The 18,402-nt window shown below is 40.9% G+C and overlaps 1 protein-coding gene across 1 annotated transcript in view; it reads left to right on the top strand.

The window, feature by feature from the left end:
• Positions 1 to 13,527, top strand: part of agrn (agrin) — a 162,373-nt gene extending 148,846 nt beyond the window's left edge. Inside the window, 5 exon segments of the mRNA XM_053317887.1 lie at positions 473 to 560; positions 5,295 to 5,519; positions 7,611 to 7,680; positions 7,683 to 7,716; positions 10,664 to 13,527. Coding sequence (XP_053173862.1) covers positions 473 to 560; positions 5,295 to 5,519; positions 7,611 to 7,680; positions 7,683 to 7,716; positions 10,664 to 10,824 — 578 coding nt within the window. The 3' untranslated portion in view covers positions 10,825 to 13,527.
• The last annotated feature ends 4,875 nt before the right edge of the window (positions 13,528 to 18,402 follow it).

Here is an 18,402-nt window from a genome sequence, read left to right as displayed (position 1 = left end):
TTTCTGTCTTATAAGACCTTCCTTTTCACTGTGTTCTCTCTTGGCAAGGTAATAATGTTGTTATTAGACTTGTCATGTCTCCTTTATGTCAGTGTTGTTATGTATTGATCTCAAACTAAAGCAGCAATTATGAAAATGATGAAACGTGTCCATTGAATATTCATGAAATGCTCTTTTCAAGAGTTGCATATCCCTTTCATCATCTTCATGTGACTCTGCCAGACATGTACCCACTCTGGCTCGATCTGTCTTACGCACTCAGTCACTGCCTTTGCCATTAACCTTGTGCGTGTGGCCGGCTGTCCCTTTTACGTTAATTAAAACTACGAACGCACCAACACTCCCCACCCTCCCTCGTCCCATTTGCTCACACTCCATTGCCTTCAGCTCTGATATCTGAGGCCTCCGTCTTATTGATTGGTGTGATCTCATCCTCTGAATAACCCTTCCCCTCCCACCTTCTCCTTCACAGCCATCTACGAGAAGTCTGCCGGGGATACCGAGGCCATCGCCTTTGACGGGCGGACGTTCATCGAGTACCACAACGCCGTTACAAAGAGGTAAGGAATAGGACAAGGGGAACATCCTCATCTATTCAGCTTCATCCAACATCTCCATTGTTATAGCTATTAGCCAAATCATCCCTCCGTCTATCCATCTCTTCCCTTGGTAAGCCATGGTGACAGTGTTGATGATATCATCAGTGCGAAGGCTCCAGGGTGAACTAGGCACTTGGCTAATAGCTCTTCCTCTCCATCCGTGGCAGTCCTGCTCCGCTTTTGACAGGATTTCACTAATTAGCGAGAAGTTTAACAATCACAGTGTTGCCCTGAGCACATTCAGTTTACTCTGTGGTCTATGCGTTAGCACACACAGGCACTGGACAATAAGTACACACGCTTGATTAAAGTTATGATCCTATTTTGAATCTGTGTACAAATGAAGCTGCCATCTGAAGACAAGTCGCCTGCAAATTTTTTAACACCCTTTAAAAGGGGGAAAAAGTTGATGACGTTAGTGTAACACCGTTTCTGGAGCGAGTGTTTCCAAAAACAAAATTGAAAAATCCAAGAAATCCTGTCCCATTAGGCGAATGAGACATTTTTACTCCATCCATCTAGAAGGTTGGCAAGAGTGCGCCTCCAGGTTGGCATAAACAAAAAATGTTTACGTGATGAACCTGTAAAGACATCAAGCATACGGCTCTATGTCTTCGTCTCGCAGTTTCTTCACACAAACACTCAGATGTGTGAAAACCAGGCCACAGCCTGCAGATCATCACACTCCCATAGAGACGCACGACTCACACTCACTCAAAAACAACTGGCTGGACAACTCTGTCAGATGTGTGTGTGTGTGTGTGTGTGTGTCTTTATGTGTATCTTTGCTGTGGAGCTCAGCCTTCCAGGAGCTTGTCCTTTGTTCTGTCCCTCAGTCTTGACCTCCCTTGTCGTTGTCAACATTATGTCTTGTCTCATATAAATGTCCTTCACTGTCTTTCCTTCTCACTCAAGCCAACTGACCAATGAGATCCCAGAGTAAGTAGACTTTATGACTGGGTGTTTTTCCCAGCTTCAAATCAAGCCCAACTAACAACAACAACAACCCAAAATAAAATCCATTTTCGATAGTTAACCAAGCTGAAGAGATTAAAGTACATTCAGTTTCCTGTCATGATTCTGTTCACACAAAAAATCATCTTTGCCGTAAGACTCAAATTTTCATACAAGCTCCATATCCATCATTTAATTTGACAGACTCCGTTGTTTCCAAGACATTTTGCAGTGTCATTAGAGCCTTTTCTGTTTTTTCCCCCCCAGTGAAAAAAGGAAGCATGAATGTGTGCATGTTAAGCATTGTGCTCAAAACCCAGAGAAAATGAATTGCTGTACTAAGAATGTGCAATATTTTATGCATGGTTGTAACTCGTTCATAAACAAAATGAATTGCCATGCACTTTACACTGAATGGCATTATCTGTTATGTGGAAAATGAATGAGACCCCTTGAAAACTGCAAGAGGACGATATACTAAATACCCCTTAACCTAGTTTCTGGTGCCTGTAGAGTTTCCGGATGGGAAAGCCCTGTGTCATGACTTAGTTATTAAGGGTTTTTCTTCCTGCTCATTAGCTCGGTAAGTAACCTCTTTTAAAAAATCCCACAAAGCGGCGAAGCAGAATTAATCTCAAATTAAGCCGACTGGATTCAGCCCAGAGTTCCAATCCATGCCAGGGCTTCTGTCATTTCGTTTTTGCCAGATATCTAACTGTAATTGTGAATAATTATGGAGTTGGCCATACCGAGAGGCAGTGACATGTTAATCACAGATTTGTCTCCCTTTGTAGATTAGACCTCCAATTGAGATCTCTCCGCAGTGTGTAGCCATGGGCATCAATCTCACTTAGCAGGAGGGGACAGTGGTCCTTGGAGCCAGACTGTCAAAAGTTTAATGGATGTCACATTTACTAAGAGCCTCAATGAGCCTGAATCTAAGCAAACCACAGCCCGGGTGCAGCGCTTTGAAGGCGTGCCGATCAATTCAGCATGATTTGATTTGGTAAAGGAAATGAATACATTTCTCCAGAGGCCATTAAATGCTGGGTGAGGCCAAAATGTCAAATGCTCACCTTGGGTTAATGTTTCTGTTACTATTTACAGCCGCCTGTGATCGTTCCTCTCGTTCTGCCCATCTGAAAGCTCAGGTCGATTTTGCTCAAGCTCCATTATTTCAGTGACAAATTATATCTGGCCATGACTCTCAACTGATATGGCGCTTGACCCCATTTTTTGACAATTGCCCAATTTTTCTCATTCACCACTTTCATCTCCTGACAGAAGGTAATTGTCGCTGCACTCTGGCGTTCAGCCCCATAAATATAAAGCAGTTGTCCGATAATTGGACGCTGACTTAAAGTAGGCTTTGTGCTGGTGCGGACACTGACTATGAATGTACTTAATCTTGATGCTCATGTTTTTAAAAAAATGCTTGATCCCTGGGCATTTTGGCACATTAGTCATCCATCTTGATCCTAGCTGTCCCCTTGAGTGCCTCCTTTTATGGTCGCGGTGTGATCAGGGCTAAGTTGCACACTTCCTGTGATCACACAACAGTTGTTATCGACTGTTGACACAGTCGATATTGTCGTAGAGTAGATAAGTTATGCTTTTTGAAGCTCTAGGTCTAAGCTAGACCTCTGTGAGTCACCCAGTGGGCTCACAACATCCCTCCTTCCTTCTTTCCTTCTGGCCTCCTGCGCTTAAACTGCATGCGGTTGACTTTCTCCCCTGCTCCCTTAAGTCCTGAGTCTTTGGAGAACCCATCTGACCAGAGGTGAGTCTCTCGAAGCTTTTAGACATCGGTGCCGTCCAATCACCTCTCGCCTCCTCATCCTTCCCCTTCTCTCCAGACAACCCCTCCCCGACCTCTAACAGGGCTAAATCTTCCACAGAGACATCATTGCTTCCATTATTTGGATATAGTTACCAATATGAATCACAAAGAGCGTATGCGTACACTTCAATTAATTCTGATGTTCAGAGCTGTGATAGCGGCATAGAACCAGCCAGAGCTGCAGCCTCTTTGCAGTAGCTGTCCTCCCTGATGGATTTTCATTATTCTAACCACTACTGCCACCTAGAGTTGAAGTGGAGGACGGCATTCTGAAAAGCACCTCTGAGAATTGAATACATATAAGAGGTAGATAAAATCCCTCCATATACAAAAACAAATCAACAGAAATCTATGAAGTCAGTGGTGTACATGAAATGTAGAACGCAGTGCTCCGGCGTTGTTTTATTCATGATATATTCAGCACTTTTAATAACCTTGACCTTATCACTGACAAGCCGCTCAGATAGAGATTTATTGGTCCCTGTAAGCTCTTTGAGGGTTTGCCAAGAGAGGGTTCACTGCGCTGTATTTGTGTTGTTGTTTTTTTTCTCTCTCTCTCTATGGAGAAAAAAAAGATACTTTATATCATACTCTTTTTTTTTCTTTTTTTTTTGTTCCTGTTTACCTCAGCGGATTCTGTTAATCAAGGGCGTCAACGTTTCCAACCTAAGCATGTTTTTGAAGAAGAAAAATCAAGTTTAATTCTGGATTCTTTCCCTGCCTCTGCTGAGGTGAACCAGCATTATTGTTGGCCTGAGCTGTCAAAGTTGACTCGCCTTAGTTAATGTGCTCCATCCCATCACTACACCCAGTGCTCTTCTTATTCTTTCACATTAATGAATAGAAAACACTGAGAAAATGAGAAAACACTTCTTACAGTGTAAGGAGAAGTTGCCATACTCAGTTTCTCTTGATCCCCTCCCATTTCCTGTCCTGTTTGTATTCCCATGAGCTTCTGTTTGCTATGCAGACTCTTTGTCTTGTCTTTGTTTAATCTTTGTCTCCAGTTCTGTGTCGCTGTTGTTTTTCTGTTGTTTTTTTTTAATCCATGTGTCAATGGTTCTTTGTCGTAAGTGTCCTCACCCTGTCTTTGTCTTTGTGTTTAAATACCCTTGAAGAGGGTGTACGTATATATCCATTTTGGCAGATGTGCAGGCTGCTGCACAGATGCTGATTGATGACGTGCACACACAATTGTACACACACGCATGCAGATTGAAGGTATGATTCTCTGGATGTCTACTGCATCTCTGCCAGGGACTCACAAACAACAGAGGGACTTTGTTAGGGTGTTGTATGCAGGCATGGATGTGTGATGGTGTTTGTGTGCTGCACACATACAGTAGATGTACTTCACAGTGTGTATTTCCTAACACAGTGGTGACAGTGACGTAGCATGCCTCTTACGGATAGGTGGAAGTTGCCCAGTCTCCGCATTCAAATCACCCCTGCAGCTGTAACAGTCAAGAAACTGGAGATCAAAACAACATTCACACACACACACACACACACACACACACACACAGAGCAGCACAGGAAGCGCTGTGCATCAATGCAGTTCAGGCTCAGTAGGATGTAAGAAAGCTAATAGTAAAACAGCCCCCTGCTACTCCTAAACTCAGCCTGCATCCTGATTCTCCTCAAAAATCACTGCAGCTCTGTTAGAATGAGGCCACAGAGCTCCAGCTACAAAGCTTTCTGATTACATGTGCAAAGAACTACATTTCATGTTTGAATCATGGGTGATGTACCATTGAGACAACAGCAGACGTCCCTTGCGTGCACCTTACAACACATGCAACATACAACCGCCTACTGAGTTGCATCAGCCAAGCCAAAGATTAGAACTCTTTTTGATGAATTAGATCAAAAGCTAACTGGTGTACTTTCTGTTCTCCTAGTGAGAAAGCTCTGCTGGTGAACAAATTTGAGCTGAGTATCCGGACGGAGGCAACCCATGGTTTGGTGCTGTGGAGCGGGAAGGGCGTGGAACGCTCAGACTACATCGCTCTGGCCATCGTGGACGGACACGTCCAGATGACGTACGACTTGGGCTCCAAGCCTGTGGTGCTGCGCTCCTCGGTGCGTGTCGACACCAACCAATGGATACGCATCAAAGCCAGCAGGTAAGATGGGAGTTGGCAGGTAGTCGGGGATCAAGAGTGAAAAAGCTTTTATACTTGGACCAGGATTAAACTTAATCCATATTGTATTTGTGTTGCTGCAAACTGTGTGATCGCTTACACGAATCCTTTGCTCCGCAGTGATCCCCTACACTGAGATGACTGTGATTAGTTTCAGATTAAGGTTATTTTCACGCCTGGTCATGCATGAGTGTGACACATTGCACATCAAATTGCTTAGACGCATTAATGAATGTTCAGAAAGGAAGAACATGTGGCAACATCTCAACACATATTGGCACATTAAAGGAAATGTGCACAGGAAATAAATGAATCAAATAAATTCATAACAGTATGTATGTACATACAGAATATTAATGACATACACTGAATCTATTGAAAGACTGAATGTCTGTGCACATGCACGGCTGGATAAACTGATAGGAGAACATGGGGTGAAAATCAGCTACTTTGCCCTTATTAATCCACCACATTCACACACATATATACTATGTGTAATGTGTACAGTGTATTACCTTTCAAACACATGGCGGTTCAAAGTGCTTTACATACAGTAAGGCAAATGCATTGAGAAGCAATTTTAAAAAGAGAATAAATGCAGTAGATACAATAAAAGACTAGAAACAGTTATTGTGCAGTATTTGAATTACAAGTTTCTTTTTAAATGATTTGTGGTAACAAATGAATGCAGCAATATTCACAGTATGAGCTGAAATAATGAAGGGCTTAAAAAGAAGAATCTAACACAGAAACTCTCTTTTCAAGACTGGTTAACAAGCTCATGGTCTGATGTCAGTCGACACTATGTTTTGGATAGTGTATATTCCCATGTTCTTTATCAATATTACAATAATTAATCAAATTAGCACAAACAAGTAGACCTGGGGCTTTTTGAGGCACCCTGGCACATATTATACATTCTTGTGCACAAACATATACCCACAGCATGTGTATACACTCATGAGCACTTCATTAAACATGTGTGCAATCTGATGCAATCCAATACAACAGTTGTGCCATAAATTCTACTTTTTCAAAGCATTTATACTTTAAGTATAGTCAGATTTCGTGGACACTGTCAAAAAAGTGATAATTCCACTTGGTGTTTATTATTGAGGTCGTAGTGTTCCTAATATTTTGCCCACTCCATTAACATACATGAGGGGGGCAATATTAGGCAATTTGCAGCAGAGCTGTTGCATTAGATTGTATTAGGTTGCACTGGTGCTCCTTGCAAAGTACTCGGTGAGTGTATATACAATATTAAATAAACTAAACTAGTTTTAGTGTAGTACATGGGTAATCATTCCAGATGTTGAAAGAGCCAGAGCAAGCCATAGGTTTTGCACACAGTGACGTCACATTAATGGATTTCTTCATTAGAATCAAATTAACTGGCTAAACTTTGAAAATGACCCATTTAACATCTTCTGTGTGATCTCGGCCTTATCGCTGCAGAACATTTGCTTTCAATGTGGCTGTGAATGGAGGTACTATATGGGGGATAATTAGATCGGTTTCATCATGTAAGGCAGGAATAATCGATCCTTGAAAAGCCGATGCATCTATTTCAAAGAGGGATTTGGCCAAATTCATCCCAGGCTTACAGAGAGACCTCATGAGCCTCCGGGAAGACGACATCATTTTAAACGTTGATGATGGTGTAAGTCGCAGCATGTGGCACATAGCTCACATTGTTACATAGCTATCTGTGTTTGCGGCTTGCTTTTAATGATGCTCTCTCTCAGTTGGAAACCCACTTTTGCTGCGTTCAAATTAGCCTCGTCCGTCACAATTCTGAAGTGTGTGTGCTAATGCTTAACGTGCAGCCACCTAAAATGAATGGGGTCCTTACAACATCTGTTTAGTTGGTAGACAGGCACATTTAGGACGCTGCTCGGCAAAGGCAGTTATGTGAGTGCTTAGTGTGCCGGCGGTAGAGCAATAGAGTCTTGATGCTTCAGATTAAATGAAACTGCAATTTACAGCTATTCAATGTGACACGTATGCATCAGACTGACTCACAACCGCACGTCTCCCTCTTTTCTTTTTTTTTTTCTTTCTCTTCCTCAGAGCACTTAGAGACGGCTCTCTACAGGTTGGCAATGAGGCAGCGGTAACAGGGTCGTCGCCTCTGGCAGCAACACCAAGCTGGACACAGACGGAGCGCTCTGGTTGGGTAGGTGCCCACACATGTTTTGAAAAAAGAATCATTCAAAACTTGAAAATTGTCTACAAACGTTATACATCAAACCAGGGGGAATACTTGTAATTCTGTAGTACTTTTTCATCTAAGTCACTGGTAGAAGCCAAAAATGAGCAATGAACTCATTGCATTGCAGAGGATAAGCAAAGTCCCTGGCAGGGGGAAAATGATTGCGGTTTGGGCAAAAAAAAAAAAGTCTAAGCCTATTCAGGTATTGAGTTTAGAAATGAAAGGCTATCTGACTAACTCAAAAGTTGTCTGCTCTCCTGAATTGAAAATGACCAAAGTCTGCTGTTATCTACCTTGAGTTCAATTGGTCTGAACCTGGCTCAGAGAAATCGTTTTTGAAAGAACACACACGCGCGCCGCACGACGGGATTGAACATCGCAAGGAAATAACATTGAAAACAGGTGCCGAAATAAAGTCAGAGTGTTAGTTAAAATGCACAGCACAAGGCGCCGGAGAGGCAGGTTTGAGAGAGAGAGAGAGAAGGGTGGGGGGGGGCAGCCTGAGTGACATTTAAGAGACACGCTCTATGTAAAGGTGCGACTCTGCACTCAGTACAAACACACACACACACACACACACACACAAAGAGAGGAGGCAGTGCTGTGGAACAGGTGCTGAGCGAGCCCTGCAGCAAGAATACATAATCCTCACACAGGCCTCCCATTGAGAGCCCTTCTCCTTTTTTAATCCCCTTTTCACTGTTCATCATTAATTCATCTGTAACTCGCATGAAATTAGCCCTGTCGATCCCCGATTCGGAGGCGCACAATCCGATAAAGGGGAGGGGGGGGCAGAGACGGGGGATGTGAAGAGCTTGACAGGGATATGAACTCTCAGCCCAAAAGATTAAAAAAGGCAAAACAAGGAGAGAAAAGGAGATGGGGGAAATTAAGTCAGACAAACATGAAACAGAGAAAGAAAGCAAATACTGAAATACTGACAGTGTCGATAACAGAGCGAGGAGGAGAGAGAGAGAGAGCAGGGGTGGCAGGTAAAACATCAAAATCAAGGCTCGCTCTCTCGCTCTCTCTCTCTCTCTCTCTCTCTCTCTCTCTCTCTCTCTCCTCTCTCTCTCTCTTCTCGCTCTCTCTCTCTCTCTCTCTCTCTCTCCTCTCTCTTCTCTCTCTCTCTCTCTCTCTCTCTCTCTCTCTCTCTCTCTCTCTCTCTCTCTCACTCTCTCTCTCTCTCTCTCTCTCTTCTCTCTCTCTCTCTCTCTCTCTCTCTCTCTCTCTCTCTCTCTCTCTCTCAGTGACAGCAGATTTGATGAAACTCAGAATAAAGCTGTTTCACACTGATATATTGGGAAAGGCACTAATGACTGCTTTGGCTGTGCTTCTCTCAAAAGAGTAGCTCAAAAACACCATCAAAGAAGAAAAGGAGTCAGTCACACACCCTGCAATTAGGTCATCAAGCCCCCCCCCCCACAAAAAAAAGGACAATTAAGAGACTTAATTAATAATAAGTATGGATGATTTGAAATAGAAGAAAGTGCCAAAAATGAAAGTAAGGCAAAATAGAAAGTACTGAAAAAAGAGTTTGCTTTAAAGTTTAAATCCACCATATTTTGATATTAATAAAAGTCTGTTTTCACACTTTCTATCAAAAACATGTTAGTTGAGTCAACTTCACTCAATTTAGCAGACACTTTAAAGGCTCACTTTGCCAAATTAGGCATTCTCTCACTTCAGTGTCATACATATCACCACAATGGAAGCACAGAATCACATTTGTTGAACTGGCCCTTTAATGTTCTGAAGAAGTGCAGGTGACAGGAAATTATTCATTTTACATGGTTTGTGTGGAATGGAGGAAGAAGTGTGTAGTTGGCAGCCACGGCCGACACGGCTGAGCAAGCAGAGTTCACAGCACAGCAACGAGCGGCTCAGCACTAAGATGGAAACAAATTAAAAATAATAAGGATGTTAAGTATTCATAATTTTACCCCCTGTCACCACTTTTCATTTAGAACACATATTTTTGAGCTCTTATGCACCGTGCCAAATTAAAAGAACCGCTTCTCTTGTCTATCTCAAGTTTTCTGCGGTTGCCTTGCAGAAGCTCTTCTCCTTTGATCACAAGTGGTTTAACAAATAAAAGTATCATCCTGTCACATCCATCAGCTGCTGTCATCATAGAAGATATCAAAGGCTTATAATGTGACATGACAGAAACCCAAGGAGCTGCTTTAGTGCCAGAAATAAAAATTATCCCCCCTAAATATTTCAGGTACAGCTTTTTTGATAGCATTTACTTTAAAATGTATTTTATTCTGAAACCCAAACCTTTATCCTGGTGTGTGATCTTAAAAGGGGCACCGCACTGATTTTACAGGTTGCATAATGTCCTCTGTGATGCATGATGATGTCATTTTTGGCATGCACTTGGTTAGCTGCAGTTAGTTATATTATATGACATTTATGAACCAGCTTTTGCCTCATAGTCCACATCATGACCTTGTTCAAGTGTCCACAACAAAAGGGAGACACAGCAATGTTAAATATTAATAAAAAATAACTTATTCTAATTCAACCAAATCAAAGAGTTAAGTCAATATTTACAGTATGGGATGTGGAAGTGCATGAAAAGCAAAGCGAAGAACCAAAGCAGCATAACTAAAACACATGGGTTATTTAAACACTGCAGCCAGGCGTAAATAACCAGGGAACACACCGGGGCCCCTCAGGTGTTCCAGGTTACACTAACGATGCACCTGCAGAGAGCCAGCACACAGCCACACAGGATGACACAGCAAATACCCGGGTTGACACTTTTGCCTTTACAGTGTAGAAGAGTTTAGCTCGCTGGAGTAATTATCCCGAAAAAAAGTTCTTCCACAGCGAGAAAGTGTTTATGTACAGTTACTGCTGCCGAGTCATCACTTTGTTAACCTCTGCCTCTGTCTCCCCCCAGGTGGTCTGGAGGAGCTGGCGGTGACCCGTCGGTTGCCCAAGGCCTACAGCACCGGCTTCGTCGGCTGCGTCAAGGACGTGGTCGTGGACGGCGTGGAGCTCCACCTGGTGGAAGACGCCTTAAACAGCCCCAAAATATTACACTGTTCCGCCGCGAAATAACCCGGCAGAGACAACACATTGAGAGAAATGGAGAAAAAAAACAAAAAAAACAAGATACCCTCCCACCCGATCCCTCCATAGCGCCCATGTCTCCTGCTGTAATTATTTTCTATTTTTGTATACTTTTCATCGCTTTTTATATGGAAAGAAAATGAATATGTTGTTTTAATTTTTGTTTTATATATTTTGTTCTTTTTTTTCTGCACCTCCATTCACAGAACATACTTCCTTTTTCTTTTAACTGCCCTGGCCCTTCATCTTTTTCCTTTTTTTTTTTATAAAAGCAGGCATCTCTTATTCTTGTCAGTTTTGTTGTTTTAGAACAAACACCAACTTTAAAAAAGAAAAAAAAAAGAAGAAAGCCTGCTCCATTTTTCTGCGCTCATTACTTGAACACTTGTGGACCTCGCTGACGATCTCTGGTTATTGCCTTGTCTTGGTGCCATATCTATCATCCACATTCCCCAAGCATGGCCTTTTACATCCTTGAGTGTAAACAAAAAAAACAAACATTCCCCTCCTTCATGAGAGCTGGACAGAGTGTACTCTGTAACGGGTGTGTGCAGCTCTCTGGATGCTGCAGCCAGCTGGCATCTACAGGCAAGGAACTCTGCATTCAGCTCCAGTAGCCCGCTGTATTTTCCTAATGGGACTTTTCAGATATCAGTCAAGCTGCTACAGTGAGAAAGTACACAGTCAAAACCACTCGATCAACCCCCCCCCCCCCCCCCTCAATCTCACAGCAACCCTCCAAAAAAAAAAAAGAAAAGAAAAAACTCTCCACTCGATCTGAAGCCCATCAGAGCCTTTAGTTTTGAAATATGACTCACTAACACTGCAACCTGATGTGACGGAGAGAGCGCTGCGTTCCACAATGACTTGCATATCATTAGTCATAAGTCAAGACATGAATCATAGACATGAATAAATGTTATAAATATAGAGTATATAAATAATACCTGAGACTGTGAATATGTAAGATGGGTTCTCTTTGGGGAATTGTGCTTCTCATGTACTATTGTGCGTTCTGTTTTACAATCAGCAGATGAACATATGATGACCACTATAAATGCATGCACTTCTGCAGTGTTGGTTTGAATCTGGTTTTTGTTTGGTTTTTTTAATTCATATTTTGTTTGGGAAAAAAAAAACTTTGTAAATGTTTTTTTTTTTTGGCAATGACTAAAAACAATATTCCTCTTTTTCCTCTTATTTCCACTGGTGTGATTACAGAAAACACAGAGCTTGGAGAAATGTTTATGTTTGCTCATTCCCTGTATCTTTTTTCTTCATTTTACTTGGGAGCAGTTAGTTTTGCAGGACCTTGAATGGTGCATATCGGGAAGAGTTGTTACCGTTTCTGACCTTAAGGAGGTGCTAAAAGCAAAGACTGAAGAGACGGACAAACAGAAAAGGAGGGCGAGGAGAGATCTTATCATTGGGAGAGCTACTACTCTTGGGACTGTCCTGCCAAACAACAGTCAGTCGTCAACACAAACAAAAAAAAAGCTTCAAAAAAACTCTGCCTGAGACTTAATTTCTTTTTGTATTTGACCCAGGAGCATTCCTGGAGGAATCTTTTTTTCGGCTGTTGAGAGAGAGAGAGCGAGCAAGAGAGAGAGAGACCGATGTTGTTGTGACCTTTTGAAGCCATAACAGCCGCAAAAATGGGAAAAAGATGTATAATCCTACAGTACTTGCAAATTAACATAGTAACGCATGGGTTTGTATTACTAGTGCGAATTCTGTAACATTCTTTGCTGAACCACAATAAGCTGCGATGACTGACTTAAAGACACTCTTGTTTTGATATGAGATCCTTGGCAATATTCTAAGACAAAATCATGCCTGTTTGTGGTTGAGTATCAAATAGTCTTGTACTAGTTTCTTTTTTTTTCTTCTTTTTTAAGTTCTTAATTATGTTTCCCTTCTGAAATCATCCAGCAACCTGTTTTTGTACAGCCCTGCAATTTTTAAGTGTAAATTTAGCAAAATGTGTGATCTGTGGAGGTTTATGTTTTTAGTAATATACACTGGAACCATGTCTGACTTGTCTGTTCACCCACACATTGATATACTTATGTACATGGGGGAGGGATAGCCCTAAAGCTATAAGTGTGTTGTGCATAATCAAACTCTGAGTGTCCGCACCAGATCAGGAAACCCTTCTCTGGTGACACATTTAAAATTCCAGCACTCACTCTATTAACCTTAGACTGGTCTTATTTTACCACGCTGTTCTTTGAATTTGACCCATGCAGGTGGTAACGCTTAATAAAGGAGAGACTCCTGTGTATTTGGATGGACTCATCCTACAGTATGGACTCACGAACAATAATGACAATTGCAGTCTATGGTTTGGGTGGAAACGATGAATTGCCTTAAAAACCGGTCACCTCGACTCTAAGCAGGTGGCAAAGACGTCATCCATATAACTGTTTCCTTACTTTTAGCCAGTGTATTAGCCTCATCCCCATAATGTAAATGAGCAATACATAATAATAATAATCTATTTTCTGTTCCTTATTTATGTCTACATGTGGATTACCCTCCATGTCTGGCCTCTGTAAACTACTGTCTGACTGCGCAAACCTCCTCAAAGGGCAGTGCAACGAGTAAGAGTGGCATGACCCGAACATTACTAACTTTATGACCTTTGTCTTGTGTTCCTACCACCATGAAATAAAATGTCAACCAAATGGAGCCCATTCTTGTCAGCCGTCTCCATTTTTTCGTCACCTCGATTTACATAGCGTTTGAAAAAGGAGGGCAAGGCTGGGGTATTTTCCTTGTTAACGACAAATTCTGTTAAAATAACCAAAAAATGTGTTAGTCCGTCTCTCAATTCCTCAACAATCCTACCCTGCCTGTGGGACTCCAAGCCCACTCACTCCTACTGAAGTCATGACTCTTTAAAAACATAATCAATGTAGAGCTTCTATTGTTTAAAAATAAAACAGAATGTGTGGTTTATTAAACAGCTGGAAACTGCAGTTTTGAGTAAAACAGGACTAAATAGTGCATTTGTTTGGGACTGTCTTCATCTGTGGATTAATATATATTTGATGCAACACAGTATTAAGAGTATTAAGAGCAGGATGTGTATGTGGGTTGACTTCCATCTGCTGATAAAGACCATGAGACGCAGTTGAAAGCTCCAGAAAAGCTTGTTGAAACAGTTCTTTGACAAGTTATTCCAATTTTTTGTAAGTTGATTTTTTATTTCTGCATAACTAGAACTGAAATTTGAGAAAAGAACAGGTTAAAACTCAGAAGAAAAAGAAATCAAAAAGCAGACCCTAACCCTTAATAGTTCATTTAACTTATTGTGAAGTCTCTGAAAATCACATAATCATAAAAACCACATTTAAAATTGTAACATATATATAACAATATCTTCTTCTTTAAACAAAAAGGAATTCATGTCCAAATCAGTGATGCTACACTCTTATAAAGATAGTGGCAGGAAAGAGAGCCCACCTATTGGTATTTTCTAATGCTTTTTTCCAGCTTTGAGTCAGCTGAACTTGCAATAATTAAAGTTCAATTTGGAGGAAATTCACAGCGTCCTTGTTTCCAGACACCTGAATACACCGATCAACCCCAACATTTAAAACCACTGACAAGTGAAGCGAATAACATTGATTATCTTGTTATAATGGCACTTGCCAAGGGGTGGGATATATTAAGCAGCAAGTTCTTGAAGTTGATGTGTTGGAAGTAGGAAAAACCTCCAAAACAGCAGGTCTTGTGGGGCGCATCAGTGCATCAGTGCATCACAGCTTGCTGCTTACAGGGCTGGTCAGAGTGCCCATGATAACCCATTTTCACATCCGGAAGCATCTACAATGGGCATGTGAGCGTCACAACTAGACCATACAGCAATGGAAAAGGGTGACCTGGTCTGATGAATCACATTTTCTCTTACATCATGTGAATGGCCAGGTATGGGCAACAGATGGCAACAGGATATGCCAACAGGATGCACTATGGGAAGAAGGCAAGGCGTGTGGTGTGGGAAATGTTCTTCTGGGAAATCTTGAGTCTTGGCATACATGTGGAAGTTACTTTGACACGTATAACCTACTTGTAGCAGAACAACTACACCCCTTCATGGCAACAGTATTCCCTGATGGCAGTGGCCTCTTTAAGCAGAATAATGCACCCTACCACACTGGGAAATTGTTCAGCAATGGTTTGAGGAACATGACAAATAGTTCAAGGTGTTGCCTTTGCCTCCAAATTCCGTAGATCTCAATCCAATGGAGCATCTGTGGGATGTGCTGGAGAAACAAGTCCATGCAGGCTTCACCTCACAACTTACAGTACAGGATTTAATGGATCTGCTGCTAACTTGGCGCCAGATACCAGAGGACACCTCCAGAGGCACAGATGTTTGGCATTCGCATTAATACATCAAATTTGAACATCTTAAGAAAATACCCTTTAAAAAACCCTTCTGATGTAGAAGCTGTGTTTTGCTGTTGCTGTTGAGCTCTTGCTAGTGGGTACTTTTGGGCTATGTACCTAACTAACACATGTCTTATATAGAACTGTGATTTAGTATTCAGGACAGCCTAGTTGTGCAGGTTGGATCAATTTGTGCAGGTAATTTCAACTGCTCACCGCTGACAGAAACACCAGTCTCTGGCCATTTATGGCAGCAATTATTTAGTAAGCTTCTCCCTCTTTATGAATTCTGTACAAATACTCCAAGCATATATTTTGCTCTAATCCTATGTGGTGTGCCACTGACAGTTTAGAAAAAGGCAGAGAACCACTACTTATACTTAAATGTACTGCTTTAATGTAGCACTTCAGCACTTTTGGGCTAGTGTATTACATTATTAACACAGGTATTTCAGGAAGAGCTTACACTTTGTGCTTATAAGTAGAAATTACCCTAGTCAGGCATTTAATTAACACATACCAATATTTGTTCTTCCAGCCAACAAGACAAGCCAAGCATGATAAACTATTCAGTCTCATTAATTAAAAGGAGAGAGTTGTGCACCTCTGCTTGCAAATGGGGATGAATGCAGACACCTACCGTATTGACCTCAAGCGTAGTAGTATGGAGAGTGGATTCTTAATACCTTGCACCTTGTAGACAGCTATGCATTTAGTGGTTAATGATGTAGGTTTTAAATTAATGATGTATGGTCTCCACTGCATTCATTAAAGATTGATTTTGAATTGAAAAAATACGCTCACATTTATTTGCATACCCGTCAGAGTCTTTGCTCCCAGGTGGGAAAAACTTTTCTGTGTAATGCAATGTTGTCTAAAGAAACACTATAGCTCAAATACAGGGACAATTACTGAAGGAAAACAGGATCATATTTTCTAGGTTATCATCCTGATGCATTTAGGTCATTGGAAAGGAAGGAATCATGGCGACAGTGAAACTTTGTCCAATAATAGCCTGTTTTAATGAATAAAATAACAACAGGTGAATATTTATTTACTCTGCTCCATGCTCCATTCCAACTCTGCTCTGCTCACTTACTCTGAAAGCCTCTCTACTCTACATCCTCTACAGGTTCTCATTCCTATCCAGAAGGTGAATAACAGGCAACATGTGTGTTTTTATCTGGTCTGAGTCACATAAAAAGTGTGATGTTTTAAACAAGAAAACTATAACTCCCAATCATCTGTCTGTTCAAAATTTACATTTGATGTTTTTTTAACATATACAACACATAAACGTAAAATATAATTCCCACCATTACATTTAAAAATCCCCCTTTGCTGCCCTAAAAATGTTGTCATTAAAAAGAGAGGATCTTTATCAGTTTACATCACAATCAGTGGCTTGCAGAACACCAAATTCTTTCCTTTACCCCCAAGCTACTCAAAATTCAGCAGTGTGCCATTTGTATCTAGCGGGCACTTAGGCAAACACACCACATGAAATATGTCAAGATTAATATTGTATATCGTGAACCAGTTCAAAAGATGTCTGGGTATTCAGAGTATTTCTATTCACTCTCCCATAATGCATAATCACCTTTTTCAGCCATCTTTATTGGACAATGGCTTCAAAATTTGGTATAATAAGGGTATTCATAGTATTGAGGACTTGTATGTTAACAACACTTTTGCTAGCTTTGAACAGCTATCCAGAAAATTTGGTCTGACCAATAATCATTTTTGGCGATACTTGCAGATTAGAGATTTTACTCGTAAAAAGTTTGCTAATTTTCCTACTCTTCCCCCTTCTTCCTGTTTGGATTCTCTATTAAGGGTTAATATGCTGAACAAAAGCAGAATATCATTTATTTATTCCCATATTATGGATTGCTGCAACCACTCTATTTCACATATACGAGAACAATGGGAAAATGACTTGGGGGCTCAGCTGTCCAACGAGGAATGGGATATGGCTCTTACTAGGGTCCACTCTTCTTCCATCTGCTCTAGACATGCTTTAATACAGTTTAAAGTATTGCATAGATTACACTTCTCGAGAGCTAAATTAGCAAGAATGTTTCCGAATGTAGACCCACTGTGTGACAGATGTAAACAGACCCCGGCTACTTCTTATCATATGTTCTGGTCTTGTCCAAAGCTTGTCCCTTTCTGGTCATCCTTTTTTGAAGTAATTTCTAATGCTTATGCTTATCACATCTCACCTTCTCCGTTGGTTGCTGTTTTTGGTTTGTTTTCTGACCAAACGGGATCTGTTCCCCCTGCTCATTTACAGAGGGTCATTGCCTTTTCCTCATTATTAGCCAGACGCTTGATTTTATTCAAATGGAAGGCTGCTACTCCTCCATCTCATCACCACTGGATTCGGGACGTTATGCAGAACCTTAAACTGGAAAAGGTCAGATGTACCCTCAACGGCTCCATCAACAGATTCCACAAAACCTGGGACTCTCTAATAACTTATGTGAACAATTTACCTGGTCTGGAACTGGAACTCTGAATCATTACATCTGCCCTTGAACAAATTCTGTAATAAGAAGTATTAAGTGCACTTGTTGTTTTGTGTTTTTTTTTTTTTTTCTTGTCTTTGCCTGTCTATTGTTTATGACTAGTTTGTCACGTTGATTTTGGGTTTGAAATGTCTCTGTCTATTGTCGGGACTGTTTGTTATAGTTATTTGTAATACAGAGAATATGATTGTTTTATATGTTAACAGAAAATTACAAATAAAGTGTTTAAAAAAAAAAAAAAGATTAATATTGTATCCAAGCTACATGTTTTTGTCAAATGGACCCATGGGCAATGTCACTGATTGGGACTATGATTTAAAAGATTTTGACTTGGGCAGAAAGTGTGGAGCAATATTTCTCATAATCATAATAATCAATTAATTCATTATAAATGAATTCAAAGATTTTATAAATGTTCTATAAAATGCTGCCAAATACAGATTACTCAAACTCCCCTCTGCTCTCCCCAAAAAGTAATGGGCATATATATGATGTGGGAATGTCCAGGGGTCCATTCTGTTTGGGTCAATGTGACTGTTATCCTTTGTGACATCACTGAGACAATCATACACTGTATACCACATGTTTTATTACTGAGCGACCATACATCTCTAACCCTTCATATGAAGAGAGGACT

The sequence above is a fragment of the Scomber japonicus genome, chromosome 4, assembly GCF_027409825.1.
Source record: "Scomber japonicus isolate fScoJap1 chromosome 4, fScoJap1.pri, whole genome shotgun sequence".
NCBI lineage: Eukaryota > Metazoa > Chordata > Actinopteri > Scombriformes > Scombridae > Scomber > Scomber japonicus.
The sequence above is the reverse complement of the archived record's forward strand: the minus strand, read 5'-3'. Positions and strand labels throughout refer to the sequence as shown.